The sequence below is a fragment of the Sparus aurata genome, chromosome 4 (genome assembly GCF_900880675.1).
Source record: "Sparus aurata chromosome 4, fSpaAur1.1, whole genome shotgun sequence".
In the NCBI taxonomy this organism is placed as follows: Eukaryota; Metazoa; Chordata; class Actinopteri; order Spariformes; family Sparidae; genus Sparus; species Sparus aurata.
Genome location: NC_044190.1, coordinates 15,231,998 through 15,259,699, shown reverse-complemented (window position 1 = coordinate 15,259,699; position 27,702 = coordinate 15,231,998). Strand labels below are relative to the sequence as shown.

At 42.5% G+C, this 27,702-nt stretch overlaps 1 protein-coding gene across 1 annotated transcript; it reads right to left on the bottom strand.

Annotated features, from left to right (window-relative positions):
• Positions 1 to 289: 289 nt before the first annotated feature.
• On the bottom strand, positions 290 to 24,765 carry trpm5 (transient receptor potential cation channel, subfamily M, member 5). Its single transcript, XM_030413587.1, has 26 exons — positions 24,739 to 24,765; positions 22,914 to 22,981; positions 18,957 to 19,113; positions 18,684 to 18,864; positions 18,058 to 18,224; positions 17,746 to 17,923; positions 16,489 to 16,553; positions 15,900 to 16,085; positions 15,463 to 15,562; positions 15,122 to 15,240; positions 13,219 to 13,566; positions 11,795 to 11,938; positions 9,504 to 9,627; positions 9,129 to 9,274; positions 8,256 to 8,368; positions 7,632 to 7,733; positions 6,448 to 6,706; positions 4,142 to 4,260; positions 2,738 to 2,870; positions 2,434 to 2,608; positions 1,832 to 2,000; positions 1,529 to 1,707; positions 1,145 to 1,277; positions 891 to 963; positions 687 to 777; positions 290 to 553 (listed from the first exon to the last, which is right to left on the bottom strand). Exons 1-26 carry the CDS (start codon positions 24,763 to 24,765, stop codon positions 408 to 410), a joined length of 3,702 nt encoding a protein of 1,233 aa, XP_030269447.1. The 3' UTR covers positions 290 to 407.
• Between the last annotated feature and the right edge of the window lie 2,937 nt (positions 24,766 to 27,702).

Here is a 27,702-nt window from a genome sequence, read left to right as displayed (position 1 = left end):
TTCGGCAGGTGCTGTGTTTGTGTGTGATCAGTGGGATCACAGGCTGTAGCTTGCACTGCTGCTGCTGTTGCAGAGTCTGACGGCGGCGGGTACAAAGGAGCGCCTGAAGCGCCCAGTTTTGCACCAGGGTGGGATCATTGAATAAATACTTTAAAACTCCAAAAATTAACTTGCAGAGAGATGAAAGCAATTAAGTGAATTTGTTTTTCCTGAGATAAACCTCGAAAAACTTTTTCTGCAACAACTCTGAAACACACAGGGAGACGTCTGTGAATACATCCACATCATTTTATTGATTTAAATCAAGGTCCAAACCGATAACTCCTCATTACACCATAATCGTACTTGAAAATAATCTTACATTTTGCAATTAGCTGTCTGCAAGCCACCAGTTACTGTCATCACGTTTATTCATCGATGTAAGGGAATTTCTTGTTGGCTCCATATCCTGGGTGACCTGGTCTGGCTGCTCCACCCTCTTGTTTGACTTCTTTCTCTGGTTGACTTTGAGGTGCGTCCTGGTCGCTGGTCGGCTTGGAGCCTGTCAGAGACACTGAAATGGCATGCCAAGTTAATACTTAAATATAGCATTCAGTAGTACATGAGTATAATCAGAGTATACTACAGTATAGTCACATGATTGTGAGTTGAAAATCACTCTTAAATGTGTCTGAGTTTTATCTCACTTGGAGCTCTTGGAGCGTCTTTCCCGCACTTGAGGGTGCTTTGAGCAAAGCACTCTGCCATCCAGGACAACACCTCTGCACAGTACTTGATCTGGAGGCAGAGACACAGATGATTTACAATGCAAACTGTCACTTTACCTTCAAGCTAAATGCAACCTGATACTGTGTCCGATGGTGTGATTGAGGTCACTGTTCCAGGTTTACCTGAGCATCCATGGATGCCATTCGTTTCTCTTGGTCCTTGAACCCGCCAACAATCCTCAGCAAGCTCTGAACCCTTTGATCCCAATCAAAAAACAGTTCAAATCATATACAATTCTGCAATATTTATTCATGTTTACCACCAGGGGGCAGAAGAGCTTTAAAACCAGCTACAGTTTGGCATCAAACTCTGATGGACCCACTGCACATCACCTGCCCTGCAGCAATGTTTTCCAGAAATGCAAAACAACAATTACTTTGAGGAGGTGCTCTTCAGCCTCTCCTCACTGCTCTCCCAGTGCTGGCGCTCCAGTTTGGCCAGGTAGTTCTCTTTCTGCACTGTCTCCCATGTTATCAGCCTCTGGTCCAGCCCTGCCGGCAGCTCTCTCTCTGGAAAAACACACACACACATACACACACACACACAAGGATGGAGTCCAATAACAAATTAATCAACAGGCAATTTCTATGGAGAGAGCAGGTGAAGGACAGAGATAAGCATACGGTGTGTTTTCCAGTATTTCATTTAATTTTAATCTTAATCCACAAGGAACTATTCCAATGTGTGCTTAAATTAAATTAGAATGTCTTTATGGCTCCTAATGGCAATGTGATGAAATATATGCATGTAACCTTCGTACCAAGATGCTCCTGCTTGGACTCAGGCTGTTTGACCAGGCTGAGGAGGAGCTGGGAGAGGTGGCTGATGATGATGAAGGGTGGGGCCAACGCTGGACGGCTGTGGTATTCCACGATCAGGTTGTATCTCTGGAACTTCCAAAAGATGTCCGTGTTGCCCTGGACCACCTGGAATGTGTAGCTGGGGAAAACACAACAACAGTTCAGTGCAACCGAGGAAAGAGAGGGACAGAAAGAGTCGAGTAGCTCAACTCGTTTCATCAGACAAACACGTAAATGGTTTTACTCGATTCCCGGACACTGACCTGAACATGGCAATGAGCAGGTTCAGCAGCAGGACATTGGTGACAAGGAGGAAGATAACTAGAAGCAGGATGACCAGCCAGTTGGCGTAGATGTTGGGACAGGGCGGCCGTAGGCCCATGATTATCTCCTCTGAGTCATTGGTGCAGTTAATTTCAGGCATGCGAGCAGCTGTGCTCCGTTTAATGAAAGAACAAGAAAATTAGATGTAAGGAGATGTAACATTGAGGCCAACAGAAAGGCATCCCCGACTGCACAAATGAACAGAACGAACATTGTTCATGGGCAAACACACCTTTATCTGGTCGTATTCTCCATCTTATTTCAGATTAGTTACCGCATTCTATCCCTTTGTTTTATGCATCCTTATTCTAGCTTTTACTGCTATTATGAAGCAGGTTTTATTCTCTTGTTTTTAAGTACATTCTGTCTTTTTATTATGTGAAGCCCTAGGTGAATGTCTTTTCTCGAAGAAAGCACTTTGAGCTGCGCATCTTTTATGAAGGTTACTATAAAAAAATAAAGATTATCATTATTATTTAACAGTTGAATCTTCTTTTCACTGAATACATTGGAAAATTTGCTAATCTAGTGTATAACTCACCATCTATTTCCTCCAAGGGAATCTGGCCAAAGATGTGCAGGTAGGGGCGGTACAAGGCTCTGCGAAACACCCAATCGATCCTCGGGTCATTGGGGTGGAGAAGAGCCTGGGTGGCGACGCCGTAGGCAATGAGCCACACACTCAGGAAAAAGAGGAAGAAGAAAACGTCCTTCATCTGCAAAACAGAAAGACACGCGTTTTTATTCCTCTTCATGAGCCACTTTGTCTTCATCTATGACCATCAACGTCATACAAAAAATGAAATAATGACTAGAGTGGTTAGATAGTATTATGTCTCGGTCACCATTCTTTCCACAATGATGATCTTAGGGCCCAGCTGTTTATGAATGGCAAAGATGTGGATCAGACGTAGAGTGAACACCATGAAGTCGATCGCCAGGACGGTCCTTCCTGCCTCGTAGGTGTTGTTTGCCATCCTGCAAAATCAAAGAAATCGGACATCACTGTGGCCCTCCTTCCCATCCATCCACTCAGTACTTTATTTTAATGCTGTAGCCTAGACCAGTGGTTCTTAACCGGTGGGGCCCGCCCCCCTGGGGGGGCGCGAGTAGGCTGGGAGAAGAAAAAAAAAATCTGAAAAAAAAAACAAAATCACGAAAATTCCCCCCATGTCGAAAAGCAAGTAGTTGGACTATTATAACACACAAACAACTCATCCTTCTGGTGGCTTATTTTTTGTCAAAAGCGACTACCGACAAATCTATCTTTTACTGGTGTTATTGGAGACTTTTTTGGTGTTTGGAGACTCTGACTTGAAAGCACGTATCACTCTGCAGTTACTGTGCTCAACGAGCAGCGGGTGCTGCCGTGAGTCCCTCCCCCGTCCAAAAGCGCTCACAGGCGGTCAGTCTCTCAGTAGCCTCGCGCAGCAGTCCAGCCTGCAGTCGGAGCAGAGAGGAGACACACCACTCCGCCTCCAGGATGCGCATGGCCGCCGCCGTACCCGCCCTGGCGTACAGAGCGGGGTGTAAATGTAACTTATATTACCAAATAATAGCCGGGTTTTAATTAACCGCAGGGACCCGCCGGATGCAGGTGTATATTTTGATAAATAACCAAATAAATGCCGGGTCTAATTCATTTATTATTTTTAAATCAAGGAAGAAGACGTGACCACTGACAACTGCACGTTTTTCTTCTTCGCCTTATTCACATATTGTGCTTGTTTCCTGTCAGTCAGTATCACATTGATGATCACCATGGCTCCGGTGCAGCACAAAATAAAAAGTACCACTTCAAATACAAACTTTCTGTCGTAAAATATGCAGAGGAAAACTCGGGAGAAGCTGCCGCTAGACGTTTCTCTGTCGACCCCAAGAGAGGGAGAGATGATGAAAAAAATCAAACTGAGCTTCAGCGTCTGTCCGAGGAGGACTGCAGCAGGGCCAGGCTGCCTGCCGGAGGGAGGAAGAAGGCGTGCTCAGCTGCAGACACAGCGGAGAGGTGACGAGACTCATCATGACTGACAGGCATCAAGGCCACTCAGCGTTACCTTGCCGACCCGCCCCTAGATATTTCATTCACAAAAACAGGACCTGTAGCAATTCTGGACAGCTGTGGGGGGGGGGACTTTGGGGGGGCCCAGCTTGCAAAAGGTTGAGAACCCCTGGCCTAGACCATCAAATGTAGAGGCCCTCATACTGATGTTTTGTCTGATATTTTTTTAGCGGCATCTAATGTTGATTACCTGCAGGAAACCCCGACGACAAAGAGCGAGATGGCAACCATGTCGCATTTGTTCCAGTTGTCCTCAACGTAGAGTTTGAACTTTTTCAGGATGCTTATCTCTTCATCCGTGAAGAAGCTCTGCGTCATAAAATAGATAGTTTATGCATTATTATGCGACACAAGACATTATCATTTGTATATTGAAAAAAAATCTTTAAACAGGTAGTTCACAGCCAGTCATTTTTCGAGAAACCTTATCTTTGGTATGAAAGGCTTGAGCCTCGCTTTCATCTCATTTTCCTTATCTGCTTAAATAGTATTAGTATTTTGATAGAAAGTGATAGTGTATAATTTTTTAGTACAGAAATCAAAATATGATGCATATATTGAACATCTTAATGTGTTTCCTTGATATTTCTTTTTGAAGCAATTGAACAATTTTGCGCTCAATTAATGGGACTGAAATATAAATAACATTACGGAAGTACAAAGTAGTTTAGGTTGTGAACTAAGTGTGTAAAGTTGACATTTGATATGTAAATGTGTTCACATCCTATCCTTTTTATGGGTAAATGAGGCATTAACACATATTTTTAACCTTTTTAAAGGCATCCATTATGACTGAACTCAGCTGGTTTTTTTCTCTAGTAGAGCTGAGGAATATTTGCCCTCTTCCAGGTCATACACTCTAGCGCCGTTCAGACGCACCTGCAGGGCCAAAAGGGAGTTAGTGAATACACAACTCTGCTGCTCTACCAGCACCTGCAGTGTCCCAAATTCTCAGTACTGCCAAATGTCTCTGACACTTAGGCTGTAAGGTTGAGTCGTCTCCTGTGGTTTGAAGAGGGAGCATGAAAGTGCATTAAGAACCAGTGCTCGGTCCCTCACCTCAGTGGTACATATAGTTCAAGAACAAGCTGAGACTGATGTGAAGGTTTCTGCGTGTCATACTGCAAAGTCCAGCATGGCGACCAAACATGTTCGCTTACAACCCTGATTGCGGAAATTGTTGGGACGCCGTGTAAAACATAAATGAAAACAGAATGCAAACTGTGTTTCACAAAGTGGCGACGGTCGAGTGTTGCTCCTGTCCCGATGTCTTGCCAGCATTACACCCAGAATACAATTATATTTACAAAAATCAACAAAGTTGGTGAGGTTGAAGATTCAATGTATTGTCTTTGTGGTGTTTTCAATGAGTATTATGCCAAAAAAAGAGGAGAAAACTATCACCTTCGGTCTGATATATCATCAAATGAATGGCTGTTCAGGTTCAGTGTGTTTAGGAGTCCGAATTCCCCGGTGGTAAAATGCTTTAACAGAAGCAGGATGGGAGTCTGCTCTGCCTGGGTAATTTCTTTGCAGCACTGCGGATGGTGTTTGATCTTTACAGGGCATACATTGATTTGTAAATAGAGCAGGAAGTGTTAGAGACAGACGCCGAATTGATCCTCACCTTGCCTCACATTTACCACAAATGTTTTGCCTTAATATGAGGAGGTGATGGATTCTGTTTACATATCAGTGACACAGCCCTAATTAGCCAACATCTCGCCTAGACTGACTCACCGCACTGCACTGCACTGCAAAAAAGGATCCAAATTGGCTTAGACAATACATCGACACATGCAGGCCTCTAACAATATATGCAATGTCATAGTGGCTGTCACACCTTTGTGAGAGCGAGCAGCCTTGCACCAGCCCATCAATCAGATTTAAAAAGCTGTTAAACCCACAGTCTCTGAACTCTATACTGTGACAAGTGTGGTAAGAACAGGGGCCCCCGTGGCACCGCCTTCCCTCAGGGAGAGGCAGGAACCCCTGGGCTCGGTAGGATGCCAGGGCCGCCTCAAGCTGAGTGGTTCTTTTTTTGGAAACCTGTGCCACAGTTCTGCTCAGCTCAGGGACTTTCTGGGATGCGCGTTGAAAAAGGCAAGCGGAGGGAACAGCAGTGAAGGCCTGTCTCATCTGGGGCTTTTGTGCCCAAGGGAGGAAGGCTCAGCGGGATCAGTGCAATAAGGGATCATGCATGTCTGACCGGGCTCACCGGGAGGAAGTCAAACAGAGAGGCGAGAGGCTTGTGGATCCTTAAAACCCCAGAGAGATTGAGGTCATTGAAGTGATTCGCATCACCTCCTACTCAGAATTGTCTGAGTTGTCGAGCCAGAACGCTGTGATAGAAACACATCTAATAAGTATGACAGTGAATAGGGGAGGACTCAGATCCTTAACAGAAAAATATCCCTAAGTAATGGTGTGACAGCTTAAAATGTGTCTAAAGCGAGACGCTAAGGGAACCGGTGATTTGGATGCTTCGACGGTTACCTGTCTAAGTTCCTCCAGCACCAAGGTGAAGACCCAGAAATAGAGCATGATCTCTGCGGCTCCAGGGCCAAAGGGCGGCGGTGGGCGGAAGTCTAGCAGGAGCACGTAGGTGAAAAGGAAGAGGAAGGCGAAGTACATGATGACGTTACCGAGGAACACGGTGACAGGAGCGCTCCAGAAGCGACGCCAGCGGCGGAGCAAGAAACGCCACCAGACAGAGGCGCAGCTCTGTGCTGCTGGACCTCCAGGTGCAGAGTCCCTGAGATACAAAGAGAGGAAAACATACCTCAGTGCTTCTCAAGCTCTTTTTTTATGTACACAGCTTACCTAACTATAAAATTACCTTAGTATAGGCTTCTTTAAAAAAGACCAGATAACGGATGTTGTTGATGACACTGCTAAATGGGTTTGTTAATGCAGGCCAGATGAATGTCTGTGACCCTTTGTGCCTTTAGTTTGGAGATTTAGTTAAAATGTTCCTGTTCTGTTTTGCAGGTTTCATCCTCGTGTGTTCTTGATCAAAATCACACTACGTGTCTTTGTCTTTTTTGTGATTTGTGATTGCTCTATTAGCCACACCGGCCCCTTATTAGGCTTCAATAACTAGTATATTTAAGTCTGAGTTTTTACTCTCTTTCTTTGTCAGTTCTTCTGTGTTTCATGTCTGTGCCATGGTCCTGTTTTCTCCGCTTGGTTTGCCTGTCGCTGCAGCCTGTGTTACCCTTTGTTAGTAGTTTTGTGTATTGTTCTGATTTTTGCTCTTGGATTCTTGCTTTTGTTGCCTGCTTTTTATCGCCTGCCTCATAGTGTAAGGCAAAAGAAGAATTAAATTGGGGAACATGTTTATTTTCCTGTGCATATGACAATAAACGCTTTGACTTGACTTCTGTTTTGTGGATTCCCCTTTACGTTTTGTCACGTCTCCTTCCCACCTCAGTGTCTTGCATTTGGGTCTTTTTTTTGCTCCAATAAAGTTGAAGTTGAAATTAAATGTAAATCAATGCATTGCATCTTTTATACTAAAGCGGAATTTAGACTGAGGTCAAATGCAGATTTAATGTCAATATGCAATGCAGGTTAATGAGATAATACATATTTCAGAAGGAAAAATGAAAATGAGAAATTCACAAGATCATTTCTGAATATGTAAAGCTAATTTGAGGGTTAGCTGATTTCACACTCACAAAGGGTCGTCGTCGTCAGTTAACAGTAAAGCCTTTTCTGTGTCCAGGCTGTCCAGCTCCACAAACTGCTCGCGGCCGTTGCGATTATCAAGCTCCTCATCGCTGAGAAACACACACAAGAGCGTCAGTGGACACAATGGGAGGACATCAGCCATGTTTCCGCCCAATCTAACAGGAGCTTTTAGTCCCCAGAACTACTTTTCAGGGAGCCAAAGGGTTCCTTCAGCCTGTTGTCAAATTAGTCTGCTGGCAAATTAAAAAAACCTAGTCGTGCGCATAATTTCTGCAGAAGACTATACAACAATAAGGCTTTAACTGTAGCCTATATGGTAACTCCACATCTAACTGTTGAAAGTGGTTTGCAGCAATAGATTTAAAAAAAATAAATAAAAGGTGGTTGAAAGAAAATGTTGCCAGGGCTCGACCAATCAGAACTGCTCAGTGCGGTCATATCTCCTCTTACTGAAACCACTACATTCTGAGCCGGGACTGTTCTGGGGGGTAAGAACTTAATACAGACCCTGTATCCCTTCAGTGGAAACCTTCTAGTCCCCCCGGGGGAAAGTTCTTGTTGTGGCAACACGGCTAAACGGTACAGCGCTGGAGTAGCATCAGATTGATCACCTGAACTTTATGAGGTTGGTCCAGATGAGTGGAGGACAGAAGAAAGACACCACGAGTTTGGAGATGGCTGTGTCTGTCGTCATCGCCCCCCACCAGATCTTTGTGAGGAGAGCCTGCAGTAAAGGTTCAGCTGCTTATGATTCATGTTGACTCCAAACAGGGCGAAGTTCACCACAAGAGGGCACCACATGCCGCGGAATATTTCTGCCTTACAGCCCTGTGACTATACCCATGCATCATACAGGGAGTTACCTAAGCTGGTTAACGGGATGGGGGAAAGTGTAATATTGCAAAAGACGTGAACTATTTCCTTCTCCGGAGCTGTCTAGCTGCAGTTGGGAATGAGATCCCTTACATGAAAGGATACTTAATACTTAGTCAGGGGCTTGTCCTCTCTTAATAACATTCCATTAATATCCACCTTCTCTCGAAACATTACACATGTCCTGGATTATGATTAACAGCATCCCATTTTAAATAAGGCTGAACGGCTGTGACTGCGCGCTCTAATAAAATATTACTTTACTGTCAGGAGTTTTCTGCCTACCGACACTCCCTGCTGACATTGACTACCAATTAACTCTCGGTGATGACTTTGTAATGACAAGGTCGCCTGTTGGTGGGATATTCAAGCAAAACTGTGCGCTGATTGGAGCCCAGGGAGCAGCAAAAAGACACAACTTTTAAATAAACAATGGCACGCAAGGCACTGGAAAAGCTTTTAATAACTGCGGGGCAACACACAATTCAAATACAAAAGTCAGCACGCTCTCTGAAACGGCTGAAAGATGAATGATGAAAGTTAATGTTTTATAATAATAATCATCAGTTAAATTGGAGCCAAATGAGCATATGGACGTGTCTCCTTGTTACCTGAACTCCGTCGTGGGCAAAGAAGGATTTGGCATCTGCCTCAGTTGCCAAGTTAAGGACCGTAGATTTGCTCCAGCAGTGTGTTCTCCTCACTAACAAAGCATAAGCCCTGTCTTCACTGTTGGAGTAACACTCTCCAAAGACATCTGCCACAATAAGAACAATAGGCACTCAGTGTCAGCCTCTTGGCTGCAGTTGAAGGATTCACACATTCAGATTCATATTCATTATTCCCCTTGAGTGGGGTGTGTTCGTGTTTGTGTGCTGTTCTGTTGTGCTGTTGAGGTCAGGGAGTGAATCTCTTGCTATGTTTGACCTTTACTTTTTTTCCAATCACACTGTCAGTTGTCATCATTGAATGGTTTGTGTACTCACCAAGGGCAAACTGCTCATACTTGGCCTCCTTCATACTCCGTGCAGACTCAGCTTCAGATTCCAGTCGTGCCATCTCTTTCAGAATCTTACAACCCGCCAGCGCTGCCGCAACCGCCTCGGGGCCCTGAAGGATTAAAAGAAAGCTGGATCGGAGAAATGGGTCTGAGAGAAGGATCTGAGAAATTCAGTTAAGAATTTTAGAGAGATGCTTCTTTTTGCATCTCAATGTGGCGTACCGCACCCCTGTCCTCAGCTGATCGTATTTGAAGTTGTAGACGTCTTTACCTTAAACATTTTGGTGTTTTTTTTTTTTTTAATGGTGGACTTCAAATGTCCAAATGCAGTCTTACCTTGGACATGACTACAGTGGTGTTTTTTATAGACCTGAGAAAGATTAAACAACCTCAACCTTTGAGGACTTCACCTCAAAAGGATTACATAATGTGTTTCAAGAATTTTGGTATGCTTTTCCTTCCTGCCTACTTTTCTTCCTTCCTTCTTTATATTGATCCCCATCTCCGCCTGTTGATTTAAATAACAGTGATTTTCTGGAGGGTTAGTTTTTTAAAATAAGTTAAAAGTATTGGCAGTTTTGGTAAATGACAATAAAAAATATCCATATGGTCCTTAGCTTGAGGAACAGTTCAATATTTAGAGACAGGTACTAATTTGTCTTCTTAGCGAGAGTTAGATAAGACGATAGACACCCCTTTCATATCTGTCCATGCGATATGAAGCTGGAGCCAGGAGACTGTTAGCTTGGTTTTGCATAATGTCTAGAAATGGATGCTCGTCTCACTCCGTCCAAAGTATCTGCCTGGAGCTGATCTGCTCCAAGAAATAGCCTGCTCCGGACCAAGAAATAGACTGGCACCTACCCCCTGGTTAAATTGTGTTTTTTGTACAGATTAGTGTACTAGTGTCACTTTAGGACAGAGACGTGCTAGCTGTTTTCAGATGTTATGCTAAGCCACTTTAACTGTCTCCTGTAGGTCCCGCTTTATGTTGAATGGTCACATATGATATATGATATGATAGTGGTATCAGTCTTATTTGTCTCTGATCAAGATGGCAAATACACTTATTTCTGAAAGTGTTCAACTGTTTCTTCAAAAAAACTGGTCGGATTTCCTGTCCCCTTTTACATGTGAGGATAGGAGGAAGATGATGTTTGTAGAATCCAAAAGACCTCAAATGTCCTCTTTTTTTTTTTTTTTTACAAAGAAAGTCTTCAGTTGGTCCTTTCTGGATAGAGATTTGCAGTGTCTATTAAGGCAATTAAGTGCATTATGTTATTCTATTGTCATTTTCTATAATCAGCAGGCAGGAACTTTAAAGGACTAACATGTCAAGTGTGTACATAAAGAGCAACATGGGCCAACTAAAGCTGGGAGGTTTCACTTCAAACCACTTCACACCTCATTATGATAATGATGAATGATTCGTATACATTACGCTGTAGGCTATCTCACTCCTGGGCTCATATGTATGTACATATTTTGCTAGCATTAGCCAGCCTGCAAGAATAATAGTGATGAGGCCTTCAAACGTGAGAGATACTTCAAACAATCTAATTACGAATGCAGATATCTTGGCCCGAGTCGGAGAGTTAGAAAGATTTGCAGTAGGGGGATGCACACACACTGAATGTAATTACCATAATTTCAGATAATGTTTGAAATAAGAACGCAGCAACGGAGCACATCTGGGTGACCGCTTGTGGGATTACAATAATTGGCTCCCTTAGTTCGGTTAATGGCAATGAAGAAAAGAAAGGTGCCTTGAAAAGATGTTGAAAACAAAGAGCAATTATCATTGATTGGTGTCATTTAATCTATTCACCGGGCATCAATCCAGTGTCAGGATACATTTCTCATCAATTTCATCACGACTTTAGCTACCCCTGCGCCACCTCACCGCTCGATGAATATACTGCCCCATGAAGCAGCGTGACCTTCATTTGAATAATGCTCTCGGAGATAAGATAGCTTTTTACTTCACCTCACTTCTTGATAAATATGCCGTTTGCCAGGCTCTTTTATCTAAAGTGACATTTTCATATGGCAGGCCTGACCTGCACCTGCGCTGCTGCTGGCCCACATCACTCTTGCTCACACTGAGGCCGGAATACAAACCATCGCAGTAATTCCGTAATTCAGTAATTCAGCTCACTTCAGTTTGGTTTGAGTGACGTTTTTTGCCAATGCCAGGCACATTTTGACGTTTAGTGGCTGAACCACACGGGGCTGAGACAGAACGAGCCGGAGCTTGACTGACTACAGAAGACTGACCATGGCCCAGAAGTAGTTAGCCATCTGCTGCCGGTTCTGAAGGACGGCCCAGAGGAAGAGATCCCTCCAAGGATGTTCGCAGCACTCCTCTAACTCTGGCAGGTTCTTCTGGGTGTGGAACAGTCGACCCTTTGCTGGTTTCTCCTGGAGCACAAAGACAGGCCACTACATGTATCAGAAATTAATTTTAAACAGGGACGCTGCAAACGGCGCATGGAACGTTTTATAGCATGAGTCATACATGGCAAAATAACTTATTAATAAATAACCAATTACCTCCTCTGCCAAGGAGACAGTCTGGTTGTGTCTATCAGCAGTGGATATTTTAAAAATCTATGAAGTGATTTCTATAAAAACACGCTGACCTTCAGCCAGGAAAAACAAACAATTTTCATCATTGTACGAGTTATAATTTCTTCCCTGAGAAAATCACCTTTTAAAGCTGTGTAGTATGACATTTATAATACACCACAAAGAGAGAGGTGATTTTACTTCTTAGGCCCAGGGAGGGCAAATACGATAGCTTCTGTAACTTCTGACTCTGGGGGGCACTCCATCGAAACAAAACAAAAGATGGTTGCTCAGTGTTGTATGAAGGGCTGGGCGTAGCCGGGCGTGAGAACTGTCGCTTAGAGCCGGTGAGAGAGTCTGGATTATAGCCGGACCCCCTGGAGAATAAACATCTGGATTCTCTTAGGATTCTGGTCCGATCCGGAACCGTTTACTGACGGGAGGAGAGCTCAGAGATTACTTTTAAACTTTCGGATTAATCTTCACCCCTGTTTATCAACCCGACTGCAGCAGCAATCCGCGGTCCGAGGTCGCCTCCTCTGTACTCCTTATGTACTGTAATGTTGACTGCCTGACTGGAGCTGAAGGGGAAATATACTTTATTTCATGAACAATGTTACAGAATAATAGGGGGAAAAGAATGGAGAGAAGAGACTAGATAAAGGCCTAGTCATTTATAGGCATTTTATTGCAGATTTCCTACATATCATGTCTTTAAAACAGGACTGTCGGGGTAAGAAAGAACACAGAGGGAGTTCCTTCTGAAGTGTGAGGCTGACTTGATAGGAAGGGCAGGATTACCTAAATATTGTGATGTCCTTCATGGTTAGAACTGATGTTTCTCTCCGACTAATGCAAGACGAGGTTGCCTTTTTAGATTCAGTGAGGGAGTTTACTATGAAGTCTGCATATCGTCTGTTTAATTGCATCTTTCAGGCCTTCAACAGAGGTTAAGAAGGGAAATCACTCACTGCTCGCAACTCAAAGCCAGATATAAACTCCTAAGAGGGGGCACAAATAGCTTCAATTTGAAAATCAAAAGGAGAGGAGACCCGCTGCAGGAAGCTTTACAAGGTGGAATTCAATTCATCAGTTGAAAGCCTTTCTTAGTCAGTGTACAGTACATCACTCACCGTGGGAATCTTTTGGTAAAAGCCTTTGCAGGAGTCGTGCAGAAAGTCTTTCAGCACTTTAGCAACCTCGAAGAGGGTGACGCGTGGTTTTCGGTCGCCTTGCTCAGGCGGATGGTGCACAGGTGGACCGTGTGTCCTGGCAGCTCCGAGCAGCAGCTGCTTCTCCTCGTACTTCTTGAGGAGCAGGTTGTGAAGGAGGCTCTTCTCCGACACGGACCAGTAGAGCTCCTGTAGACGGCCGTAGGTGAGGAACTCGCCCAGGTTCACGCCGTTGTCCACAAAGAGGCGCACAAAGTCAGGTTTGTCATTGATCAGCGCGTCCATCATCACCTCTTCGAGGTCGCACGCCTGCAAAGACCATGTGTCTTCGTTAGAATACAGCAGCTGTGTTCTTTTCATCTAAATAAACTGTTTGTGTAATTGTCTGCTTCCTTTCCACTCTTCCTTTCCTGTTCAATGTGACACAGGCTTGTCACTATTTTTGTGCTATTTAGAGAGTCACTAGTCAAGCAGCCCCTTTCATCCTGATTGACTGATATTGACTGTGAGCATGTAAGCATACTTGTGTTTATCACAATGCACCACTGCGCCTAAGTACAGTTTTAGAGAATTGCTAGTATGGTTGCTCGACTCTTAGTGTTGTTTTCATTTGGGCAGCAGAAGCTCAGTCTGTGGAGACTTGGCTTATACAACATGGGCAACAGTACACAGTGTGGACTGGTAGCAGGAGAGGGGCCAGTTTCGCTCCTGGGAACTGCTGCTTCAGCAAGGCATCAGGGGTTAACTGCTCAGGGGGCTCCACTGTACGGCAGCCCCCCAAAATCAGTAAGCCCCCCTATTTTTCTCACTTGGGGATAAATAAAGTTCTCCTTCTTCTTCTGCCTCATTTTGTTGAATAAATATGCCCAGTGTTGACTTAATTGTAGATTGGATTTAACAGTTTAAACACACGCACAGCCTGAAGCTAGCAGTGAGGATACCGAGGTCATGTCCTCGTTAATTTTAGAATATATTTATATTCTTAAAGTCTTGAATTAAAGTGACAAATTGCTCAAATTAATTAGACGTATGGTGTGTTTACAACAAAGAAAGCGAGCATCATCTCACAGCCTGCTGTCACAGATGCAAAATGGCGAGGACCCAAAACGCAGATACGGGGACGGGCAAATGAAAACAACAGTGAGCTTTAATGAAGCTGATGTTCCAAATACTAAAAATACTAAATCCAAAAGGTAAGCAATAAAGGCTGCAGAGAAAAGCAAAAGCAAAAGGCATTCCAGACAGCAAAACAGAAAATGTCGAGCGAAAAACTAAATGTAACAGGGAGATATGAGGAACGCGTGAAGCAACACAGGCAGACACAAGTAGAGCAGATGACTGCGGGACAGGTGAGACAAGCAGACGATCCGACGAAGAGTGAGGAGAAAACACAGGCCTCAATCCCCAGGGACAGAATGACTAATAGGACACAGGTGGGAAAACAGACCAAGGGAGGATGTAGGAGGTGAAATGTGACACATCAAATCACAGATCAAAAACTAAAAAACCCAAACTATGACACCTACAAGTGCAACCCGTAGCATTGTGTGACATATATAGTGTGAAAGGAGTTTTGCACGTCGTGTCTGATCTAACTTGTGTGTCCATTACTAAAATGCTACAAACATTTATCACAATGTAATTGATAAATAATGAGAAATACGACTTCTTTTGACTTATTTATATACAGCATTTATTTAATCATAAAGGCCTATGTGTATTTTCAACAACTTCATACAATTCAATTGAATCTGTGAAACATGTTTGTATTTTTTGTGTGTGAGGCATTAAGTTTAAATCAAATTACATCAATTACAAACAATCCCACCAAATATCTTATGATGTCACTATGCATTCATCTCACCTTCCACTCCACATCTCCGTTAAAGATGTCACTCTTGGCAATATCCACCCTGTTCCAGGCCACAGCCAGCTTTAGTTCATCCAGGAAGTCTTGAGCTTCCTGACTTTGGCTCTTACAAGCTGAGACACACACAGGACCACACACACACACACACACACACCCACACAAACACACCCACACACAAACACGATGTGCGTCATGTCAGCAAGTTCGCAGCCCATGAACTACTCAAAATGTCAAGGCTCCTGTTCCATGCACCCATCAAGTCTCAATACCTGTGATTGTGCAGCCTGAGAAAATTGCAAGTTTCTTGATAACATATTTCTCACAAGGTACCTTACCCTTGACTAGAGCTTTGAGTATGACCGTATCCAGCTCAGAGCTCTCCTGCTCAGGGTCGTGGACGGTAAGGAGGTGCCCGTGGTCAAGTATCTTCTGGATCTGATTGGCAGGTTGACAGTCAGTAATTATCAAAAACACATTTGAGTGAAGAAATGGGCAATTTTGTTTACCACTCCTGCGTATTTTTCTCATATTACAATCCCTTCCACTGTGTATGATAGCTTGAAAACATGTTATGTGACTTGTTGCTCTCCCTCCTCCTTCATACTCTTAATTAGGCCATCACATACAAATTTTGACGATAAGGATGAAAATCCCACTTTAGCTTCCCTCACAATCTTTCCCCAGTGTACCCCATTTTTCTGGCAGCGTTCAAGTCTTGTGATCTGCATATCTGTGTATGTGCCTGCCTCCATGCTGTGCACAGCACTCTCACCAGCTTGACCCAGTTACTGATGTCTGTGCTGTGGTGGGCACTTGGAAAGGTGTCCAGCAGCAGCTCATGAACACTGTCCGTATCCCAGCAGCCCCTATTCATCAGCGTGACGAGGATGTCAGCCACGCCTCCTGAGCCTGCCAGGATGAGCCATGGTGTCGAATTGCCAATGCCTTTGTACATCCTCTGCAGAGGGGGACATGGTGTTCAGACGTGCAGCCAAACTCACACACGTCTTTATTTTCAGTAAATGACAGGCAGTCATATTGACCAGGGTTAGCTATCTTCCAAAGTCTCGGTTATGGTCTATTTATGCAAACAAACTGGTGGCTGTGACAGGCTTTCTAGCCAAAGAGATTAGGTTTGTGAAAAAAAGATAGAATTTGTTTCTCAGTCTGGCTTCTGGCTCGCAACTTCACGAGGTGGCACAACCAAAATTTGACTTGGAGCCTAATTCAAGCCTGAGCTACTGTTCTGTCAGGATGTGCACATTCATATGACAGAACAGACATCCAGCTTTCAAAGGGCCTCTTTGTGGTCACATCTTTAAAGTTCATGAGTAATCGTAACGGAGCAAAATGAAACCCACCTTAAGAATCCTGGGTTCGCCATGTACCAAGAGACACAGAACAGGGATCTCAAAACTTCCCGCACCTGCAGGCACCAAATAGCACATTCACATTATTATCTTTCCCATCTCAGAGTATCTCTAATTATTACCACTCTGTAACTACCACACACTGCAGCATGAATGGTGCATAGGCATTTCCTGCCAACTGCTACTCAACCATTGTCTTAGCAGTGCTTTTTTTTTTTTCACACATTCAGTGACACATATCTTTTCCACGGATTCGCTTTGCCTCAGAGTTGTCAGCGGCGGGACCAAAGAGCGATGTTCCCGTCTGAGATTGTTAAATCTGAGCAGTCTTGGAGGGTAACCTCTCCAGAGTTCAACAAGCAAAACAAAATGGAGGGGAGAAAAACTAATTTGCATCATCAATCATCTCTCAATTCTTCATATTTTTCATATAACGCCTCTGGAGATATCGACCCCTAAGCTGAGAACTAACATATTCACAGGTAGATACTATGTGCTAGGATATCCCAGAAAAATAAAGGAATATCAAATTTTGCAGTGGCTTGAAGGCAGTAAGAGGTAACTATAAAGCAATTTTTTGAACGTAAAGGTATCCTGTAAGGTTTATATCCACTATATTTTACCAAATGCTGGAATCAGTCTTGCAAATGTACGTTCCAGAAAGCCCTGGATATGTTAAAGCAAAAAGAAATCTATATGTTACAACTTTACATTTCTGTTTTTTTTTGTTGGCTTAAAATAAATGTTTTGGTCACCACAAACATAGCTGGAGATCCTGATGGACAAATAAAGCTTCATCTTATCTTATGTTGCCTGAAGAAAACTCCACAGGGTGCTTTTGATTACTCAGTATATTTGTAAAGTTGATCCAGTAACCTAGTAAATCTTTGCAACCAAGAATAGAGAAAGTCCTAACATTGTGTATAACTCTGAGCAAACGTACTTTACTCGATATTGCACTTGTGTACAATATTGACGAATGTGATTTCACGGTAAGCCATATGAAAAGGTCATGAAATATAAAGCAGCACCAGTGCTTAGAACAGCGGCACAGTGAAATAACTCCTAATGCATCTTGATGCATAATTTAACACTATAAAAGGACCATTTATTGGGACGAGTGCCCGTATTATTAATATTTGATTACATTTAACTTTTTATATTATACATAAATTTTAAACCGATATTGTTGATATAGCTTAATCAAATCCCACTACTGGTTCCCAGCAGTGACCCAAAGGGCTTTACCTCCATAACCAGTACGCTGGAGAGAGATGTGTTTGAGCAGCTTCACCCTCATTTCACTGGTGGCCCCCGGTCGGTTGGGATCCTCTTCCACCAGCAAAAAGTGAGAGTGGTGGCTGTCCAGGGAATACACTGACCCATGAGGCAAATCCTGTGGCTTGTATACTGCGGGCTCATCCACCTTGAGAATAAGAATATGCAGAGATACAGACCGAGGGCAGTGTGAGCATGTTAATGTTGAAATATGTAAATATTTGCTGACAAACGTTGCTGCTGTTTTTATTAGCTCTATAATGTCTGTGCATGTACAGAAACCTTGGCAGTGAGCAGAGCCTCTCTGTTGTGGATCATGTTCCAGGGTGCAATGCCAATGGCCACTACACGAACTTTGGAGGAGGTGCTGGCCAAGGAGTGATCTCTCACTGCCTGGCCCAAGTGTTTGGTGATGCCAAAGCGAAAGCCATTTGTCAAAATCCATGCCCCTAGAGAACGGAGAAGCAGTTCCATTTGTGTTTGTGTTGAATAACAGATTTTTTGTGCACTTGGAAGCGGAAAGCAAGGGGAACTAGGAGCCAGTCTCCAACATGTGTCTGCATTAAACCAGAGAGTTGTGTCCTAGATTGCATATAAACAGCTGGCCTATTGATTATGCGTATTAGATTGCTGCCTTATATGGTTATATACCAGCCTGTGTTTGTTCTCCTCACATGCATTGAAATTCATGACTAATTATGCAATTAAAAACAAATGAAAAAAATGATAAATTATTTATGACTCTTATTTTGGACTTCATCCATCTAAATAAAAGACAGGCTTTCATCTTGGTGATTTGTCCCCAGTAATTCTGCTACCAGCCAAAGGAGGGCAACAGAGAACCCCTTCTCTATCATCTGCTGTTGATTTCTGAAAGCCTGGGCCACATTTTGCCTCTTGATTATAACCTGTACTCTGTGCAGCCTTCACAAGTCCTTTTCTCAGAGTGTCCCTGAGCCACGGCTTCATCTGAGCCAGCTCGTCTCCTCCCACCAGGGCCACCACCAGGTGTGGAGGAGCCAGGCCCCACTCCTCTGTCAGCATCTGGTAGATCAGCACTGGGTCTGTGTTGCTGCGCACCCTCAGAAACTAGACATAAATAGACAAGTTGGTATCAGCATTAAGCCTGAATCTCTTCGTATGTTGTTAAATAACCTTCAGTATCTGTTATCCGGCCTCACCTTTGCCCTTGTCTTAGTAGTACCGATGAAGTCGATGTCACCCACTCTTCCGGCTGCCCAGTGACTCTTCTCCTTCTTCATTCTGCTGGCCATACCTCTGGCTACATTCTCCAGTGTCTCATCCACTGTAGAGCAGCAGGAACAGCCCAGCAGGACACTAAGAGAGGCACACATGAAATAAATATGTGTGTTGACGCATACAGCCCTTTCTAACTAAACACAATAGTGGAAAAAAAGACTTTTACTTCTACTGCTCTGCCAGAAGATCCCTCTCACAAAGTTTCTCACAATTATGCACCAGGACTTTTCCCTCCTCCTGCAATCTTTGAGGGTGTCAAGCACCTGGATAGTATGGTGGAATCCCTGGCCTTCTTCAAACCCGATCTTAAGTCTCACCTCTGCAAACGTATAACTTTTTAGTCTCTACTTTTTCAGGATACAAAGGAAGTCTATAATCTTTGCTATAACTGTCAGATCAGATCTGAATTTAATCTAGTGAAATAGATAAAAGGTTTCCTATGTTGCTCTGTTTGCCTGTCGGGGTTTTTATTTAGCAGCTGATGAAGTTTACAGGACAGCAACGCCATGGGCCATGGACAAACAATTTATTGCCATATGTGGCAGTCTATTAATCCTTTTGGATCATAACTCCTGTAAAACATTGAATGGAAATTCTGGAATGGAAAACCCATTTCTGTCTAAATGGCTTTCCGCCAATGTTAATCTTTTTCAGAACTTATCTGTTACTGTGATTCATTGAAATCATCATAATTGGCAGTTCGTATTTGAATGAGCCAAAAACACTTTTTTTTTTTTTTTTTTTTTTTACTGTATGCTGTATCATTTCTTTTTGTTTTATACATAGTTGGACATTCACTCTTTGATCAACACCATACCATCAACCTCACTTTCATCCATAATTGGCAAGGCCCTAATATTTCCAGGCAGTGTTAAAGCTGAAACAGATCCAGATGAAGAGATGGTTTATTTACAAAATCTATACACTATCATTAAAGGTACCCCGTGGATTTTTGGACCATAAGCAGTGCTATGGAGCAGTTATTTATGTCCGTGTCCCTGTTTTGTTTTGTCTTGCACTCCTGCCAATGATTTTACACTATTGTACTGATCATCAAGTGGTGGAAATGTGCCACAATACACAGAAATGAACCAACAAAGGCAGTCAGAGAGAAGACTGTGAGTCTGTAAACATGGATGTCAACAATACACGATTTAAAATACTTAAAAAAAAAAAAAAAAAAGGAAAAACATATGGGCGATCGGGGATGGTTGTAACACAGGGATAGTTGTAACAGCATCACTTTCACCAATAAGGGATAACATAAGAGTCATGTCATCAATTTCATGTATAACCTCTCCCTCCCTGATCTTGCAAGTGAATTTGCATGGCTGTAAGAAGAAGTGTGCAGATTTTACAGCCAAAACAGGTAACAAAGTAATTTTTTTGACCAAGTCTATATTTTGATTAGTACTGATACTGTTGACATTTGAATTAGATAACTTGTATTAGTTCAAAGAGTAGGTTCTTTTGTAAAATGTGAGTCATTTCATATATGCTAATTTCAAACAACCCTGTTGATACAGCTAGCTATACAATGGCAGACATGGGTGGGGATGGTTGTAACACCTTATAAGAAAACGTTACAACCATCCATGAATCACAATTCACATATTTTCTCTACCCTACTCCTTTTTATGTCAGTATGCCGAGACAGTGGGTGAGGAAAACGAATAGGGGTGTGTCTTCACATGTACTTAAAGTTGCATCAGATGAAGTGAGGCAGGGTAAAACAGTGAGGTCAGTTGCCAAGACTACTCCATCTGATAAGTGATACTGAGCAGGTACTGCAAGAAATCAAAACCTCAGAGAACAAGGTTCAAGAAAGCTGCCCAGGGTGGGCTATCACAGCAGTCAAAAAGTCTTTGATGCACAGCAAATTCCAAACCCAAAGAAAAGTGCTAATTGCAAGTTCTAGGCCCACAAAACTGCACCGCTGGAAAACCCACATATATATGTCCCCACTGTGACTCTGATCACTCTGATTAACGCACACAGATACACACAATCAGGTTCATGTTTTATCATTTAGCTACTTCTGACCTCCTGCTGAAGGTTTCCATTTGTATGTGTAAAACATTCATAGGTATTATCACAAAATGTTCTTTTATGGATTGTTAGGATCCATACCCCTGACACTGTTCTATATTAAGCCATCAGTGATGAGTTATTTTTTTTTCTTAGTGAAGCACAGGATGATGCTTTTGTGTTGGCACATGCACAATATAAATTATAAGCTATATAGATGCATATTTTGTGGTGTTGTGTAAGTTTTTAGTCATGTTACTGTTGCACTCTTGCTGTTACAATTGACCCCAGGCTGTGTTACAACATACCCTGGTAGTGGGGTTTGTTGTAACAATGACACTCTTTGCATTTGACAACAAATAATGAATTCTGTGATATAGTTGGAGGAGTTAAGAACATTGCTAGTGGTAGTAGACAAATACGGGTACTTTGTGTCAAAATTTGAGTGCCCTACCACAAACATTCTGCATGTTACAACCATCCCCGGTCTCCCCTACAATATGTTTTCACAAGTAATATAAACATTTATTTGTTTGTTAATTACAAAACTCCACTGGGCACATTAAAAACTAAAGAAGTAATGTCTGAAGAAATTGTAGTGTGAATACTGGACATTGAAAAGCTGTTGCCAAACTGCATTGCTGGATTGGAGTGTTTCACTAAAAGTATTGAATAGCTGAAAAATGCATGAAAATGTCTAGGATGGAACAAACTACATCGCTTGAAAATAGCTGGGAGCTAAACTACGTTTTTTAAAAAACAGTACGGAGTTAAACTACTTCATTTGATAACAGCTGGGAGCTAAACTACATTGTTTTATAACAGCTGGGAGCTAACTACATTGTTTATTAATAGCTGGGAGCTAAACTACATTGTTCGATAACAGCTGGGAGCTAACTACATTGTTTAATAACAGCTGAAAACTAAACTACATTGTCTGATAACAGCTGGGAGCTAAACTACATTGTTTGATAACAGCTGGGAGCTAAACTAAATTTTTCAATAACAGCTAAGAACTAAACTACATTGTCTGATAACAGCTGGGACCTAAACTACATTGTTTGATAACAGCTGGGAACTACATCGTTTGATGACAGCTGGGGGCTAAACTACATTGTTTCATAACAGCTGGGAGCTAAATGTTTGATAATGGTTAGGAAAAAAAAGCCATTTTAATTTGTATTGGATTTCATGTGCCATTTAATATATTAAGAGGGATTTTTTGACAAATTTGACTTGCACAAAACTTTGAATGTGTTTGAAACAGTCATATTAATGTGACAAAAGTGACTCAAGTGCTGTGGACATTTGAAGGTTTGGGGGGAGTTTCTAGCTTACAGTGCGAAAACATTTCATCCACTCATGCGAACGAGGAAAATGTCCTGCAGTGTGAATGAAAGGAAAGGTAATGGTGTTTAATAATTTCCCATGATTTGGCCACTTTGTATGGTTTGCTACTGGTTTGGCAGATCTGCTGCATCAAGGATATCCCCCTTTGCTTTTGCCCTTAGTATTCAATATTAGAGAGCGCATTCTATTAAACAGCTAGGAAATTATGGCTAGCCCTCATGAATAATTTAGATAGAAAACTGTACTTGGAATTAGTTAAGGCTTGTTATTCATGTACAAATGTTTGCTTATTCCAGCAACTCATACACTTATGGCCCGCAAATGACTTTGCTGATTTGAATATCGCAAATGTCTATTCTTTCATTGATCTAATAGGGATTTCTGCATCACAAATACTTAACAGCACTGTAACTGAATAAAGACCTTCTGCCAATTGTCACTTAATGGAATAGGACTCTCTATATACACAAACACACACACACACACACACACACACACACCTGTGCTCCTCTGACCACTCCAGTACGTCCCCACATCGAAGGCATCTCGTTTGTGGCCGCAGTGTCCCCTGTAAACAAATTAATGCACCGGTATTATGTCCATTTTCCTCTAAATGCATTATGACTCACTAACCACTCTTTTCACAAAGGGGGACGGTTCTTAGAAGTACTTGTGGTGCATGCAAAGTTGGCAGAATTTTCATCCTCGCTTCATATGCAAAGTGCTTCCTGCATTTGAACTAGAAAATACACAAAACGCTGTGGCTCATATGCATGAAGCCAAGAGAAAGTGGGCCACAATGCCTCAGTCTCCCCCCAGAAACCTTCAGATATTATGTCAAATGACAATAATCTATACAGGCTTTATTACTGTGATCAGTCTGGAATGTGCTTTTTGACATTCTGCCCTGGTTTGTATAGTTTCTGTCAACAGCTACAATCTGTTTATCTCTGCATGATTAATTTCGCGGAAGTAAATGACAATGAGTTCAGAAAGGAAACTCATTAATTATTGATAAGATTATCCATTTGCCTAAGTAAATGCAGACTTTTATCAGCCAGCCTCATTTTGCGTGGGCTCGTGAAAGACGATTATAACATAAAATGCATGAGGCCCAGGCGCACAGACAAAACGCAGCACCCTCCCTGGGTACGGTGTGTTTTAATAGAATTGAGGTGCGATGGTTAATACACAGACTGAGAGTCAATTTGTGTAAAGCCATCTGTTTAATGTAAGTGAGCAGCTTGTTGTGGGAGCCTTTATTTGACTGCAGGTCTGGGTCTGGAAGGGAAACGACTATTGGGCATGCAAACAGGATGATTTGCATGCAAAGGTAGAGGAGAGGATGCCCAGCTGAGTGTGCGTGTGTGTGCTGTGCACGCGTGTCAGTGTGTTTCATGGACACACACACCCTTACACACATTCACACTTTCCATCTCGCTTGAAGTCTGGCATAATGAACCTCTCTTCTCAGGCAGAAGAGATGATGATCTTGGATGTCAAATCTATTTGCGTAGCTTCAGTATGAGCATGTGTAAAACAGGAGGAACCCAGCGACTCCATTTAGACATACACAGAGACCTCCTCTCGATATAAAGATTTGAGTGTTTTTGAGGAGAAAGTGATATAATGTTTTGAAATCAATATTTTGTTTTTCAATCTTAACATTTTTCATCCATCCAAAAAAATCCAATAGAAACTTTGTTTAAAAGTTTCCAAACGTAATGATGAAATGGTAATATCTGAGGCCTCCACTGAAAGAACATAATAACAAACCACTATTGTAGAAATTAGGTTTTCAGCAGAATTTCAGCAGTCGCCTCTCGGGTCCCTGATCGTTTTAACATTGAAAAAAATCAATCTTTCACTTTAGCATAAACCACGAGAGGGAAGATAAATAAAACCTGAAAAAAGTTTTGCTTACTAATATATAGGTACAACTGGGTAATGTAATGATTGCATTGCGCTAAGGGAGAGATGTATGAAATACGTGTCTAGAAATATTACTATTTTAATATATAAAACATTTTGGGCACATGGATACATCTCTTTAGGTGAAACTCTTCCGACTGTGTAATTGCATCCTCCAGATATGATATGTTTTACGATTTTCCATACGAAACACAAATCATAAGATCGTTTCCCTATTGCTTTATCATCCTTGACCTAATGTGGACATAAAACTGTGCATCATTAACAGACACTTTATGTGAAAATGTTAGTCATCATGTACAACACATATTCAACCTTACCAGAAAGCATCTTTTCAGATGACAAAATTTAGACATCTAAAAACTAAACAGCTGCTGCACTGAGTGTACTCACCAGAGGTGTGTCTTGTGTCTCCTGCATGGCTCAAATGAATGTGCCTCTCCTCCTCCTGCTGAACCACACCTGTAAGGGCTGAAGAAATTTCCTTTAACAGCCCACAGGTGAACCGCCGGGGCCATTAGGAAGTGGCTCAAAGGTGGGGCTCTACCTCCGGCCAATCCTGGACACCTCTGTGCACCATTGCTTTGCATGTTGGTCGGCCGCTGCACATTGCTCTCCTCAGGACCAGGCATATGTGTCATTTACACTGGGGACGATGATGACACTGGTGACCACTTTTTAAAAGGCTCATTTTTTTTTGTCCCCATCGCTTTCTTTCTGAAAAATAGCTAGAAAAAAAATGTTAACTAGAAAATGAGAATGCTTGGATGTCCATCAGCACCAGAAGTTGAAACTGATCACTGCTGATTCTCTTGTGGAGTATGACAAAATTCCAGCGGAGGACCTGGTATGTGAAGTACTGATCATTGGATAACAGCAGCCCAGTCGCCATGGTATAATGTTAGCAATTGAAGTTTCTGCAAACCACAGATACTTCCAAGGTTGACATTTTTACCAAACGTGGCAAATTCTGTTCACTTTGCATGCTCATTAAACGCCTTTCATATCAGGAGGTGGAGTGGGTGGAGGTGGTGTTATTACAAGCCAACAAGGTTGCCATCACGCCACTGGATATTATTAAAATACCTGGGGACATTTCCATCCATTTCTGCGCTGTCAAAACAAGCTACTTTTCACAGAAAGTCTGATGAATTTCACATTAGTGCTCTACTTCAGTGTCTGTTTTTTACTCAGCCATCACATGCACGGAGAACTCACAGGAAGCCAGTCGTTTGTCAGGTTCGCGTCTCAGTATGCCAGCCTCGTAGTCGCACTTGCATTTTATAGCACGCAGGACTGATCAGCAGAATCTGGGTGGGGAAAGTAAACGCCCCCTGCCTCATCACCACCGCTAAGGCTGAGCAAGAGGCCCATAACCTCCAGCTGCTCCAGTGGAGCCGCACAGTAGCCAGCCAATCAGACTGGGATTTTACTGGCAGCTGTGGATGAGTCTAACTGTGTGTGAGAGAGAACGGGGACTTCCTCAAGTTGCTCAGAGAAATCTTGAAAAATATCAGTTCAATGGAGTAGATATAACACAGGGCCTAATTAAAGTGGCTTAATTGATTTGGTTGTCTAAAGCAAGTGCAGAAATGAGAACCTGTCTACAACCCTAACCTGTGGGGAAAACCCCTCTTTTAATGAGTAGAAAAAGCAATTAAAGCAATGACTTGTTAATTACTGTAGGCCTGACCTACATGTAACTTAAACTAAATCTCATCTCCTGATTTGAACTACTTTTCATTTTGGACCATAAACTTACTTTCAATCTTTCCTTGGCAAGAAGACTCTGGCCTCGATTGCCTGCAGGCAGAAATGCCTGTAGTGGCCACTAATCACTGTTCCCCGGAGGCTGCACTGCACTGCTGCATTTTATCGCTCTTTCATTTGGAAACACATAAAGTGTAAAGAAACACTGAGGTTTTTTTTTTTTTTCCTTTCTGCTTTGCTCTCTTGCTCACAGTTCGCCTCCATGCAAATAACAAAAGCAGGATTAACTGCGGAGGACAAACGCACCAAGGATGATGTCAGCCGGAGGATAGCGTCGTTGTTATGATAAGTTCACAACGGATCATTACACAAATAAATACTAGGCGGGAAGCGGGGACATGACCTGCCCATTCTGGAAGAAATATGATTGATTCAATAATGGTAATAACACACACTGAAAGCACTGGGGCATCTTTAGCCCTCAGTAGCAGCACATGATGCAGGCAGGACATCTAAGTCTGTTGTTGGTGGTTGATTTCCTGTGAGTAGTTCCAGAGGTGGGAAGTAACGAAGGGCGAATACTTGTTAATGTTCTTGAGTCGATTCTTTCGGGTGTCTGTACTTTGCTTGTGTATTTATTTTTCCGGCAGCTATGTTACTCTCACTGCCTACATTTTAACACAAACATCTGTACTGTTCTTCTTCTTACATGTTCTGTTCCGGACGTCACATGGCTGTTTTCAACTCATCAGTGCATACAAAAGGGGAAATGTTGTCAAAGACGAATCAAGATGGAGGATGGAGAGAATGTTGTGTTAGTGTCTGGTATCTGCAGAGCCCTCTGTCCGGACTTTGTTTATTTATTTGTTTTTTTTATCTTTTCTTGTGCTGGGGACGACACAAAATATTGATATTTGACGTCCTAGTAATGAGACGTAACAATCAAGAGTCTTTCTGGTACATTTATGAACGGCTCGGACAAAACCTACTGATTCTATCTTAAAGTTTAATAGTCTTTGGATTATATTAATAAGACATGAGGTGCAGTTGGTTTTTGTGCACAGAAATGGCCGGTGGAAAAGTTTTCCTTTTTTAGTGAGCACATTTCAGAGCCTGCTCTTTCTTACTTTAGCTTGAGTAAAGAGTTTAGTATCTGCTCTTCTACTTGGCTAAAGAATGTGTGTAAGCTCTACGTAGTTCAAACAGTGTTAGACATTTCTTTAGTTCTACCACAAAAAAAAAAAAACACACATTTGTAATCATCAGCGGTCTTCATTTTCTCTGCGATGGATGTTCACTTTTTATGTTAGAGGTTAGCTGGTGTTCAGATGCGGTGACATCCAGCACTGTTTGCAGTTACAAATGCAGCAATGTTGTTTCCTTAGCGGGCAGGGTGACAGAGTGTTTGTTAGCAGAGTGTCCCCTCTAAACTGCTGTTGAGACAGTGTAATGTGGCTGTCCCCTCCAAGAAATTAGATTTTTGTCCCTGAATCATTTTGTGACAGAAGGTATCCTGAACGGCCCCAGGGTGCATTGTTGATGGTCTCAATGGTCTTCATCACACAATGCCTGAATTTCGCCCCCCTCCTCTTGTCCGCCAGTTCAAAGAGCTGCAGCCAATCAGCAGCCTCTGCTCATTGTGTACAA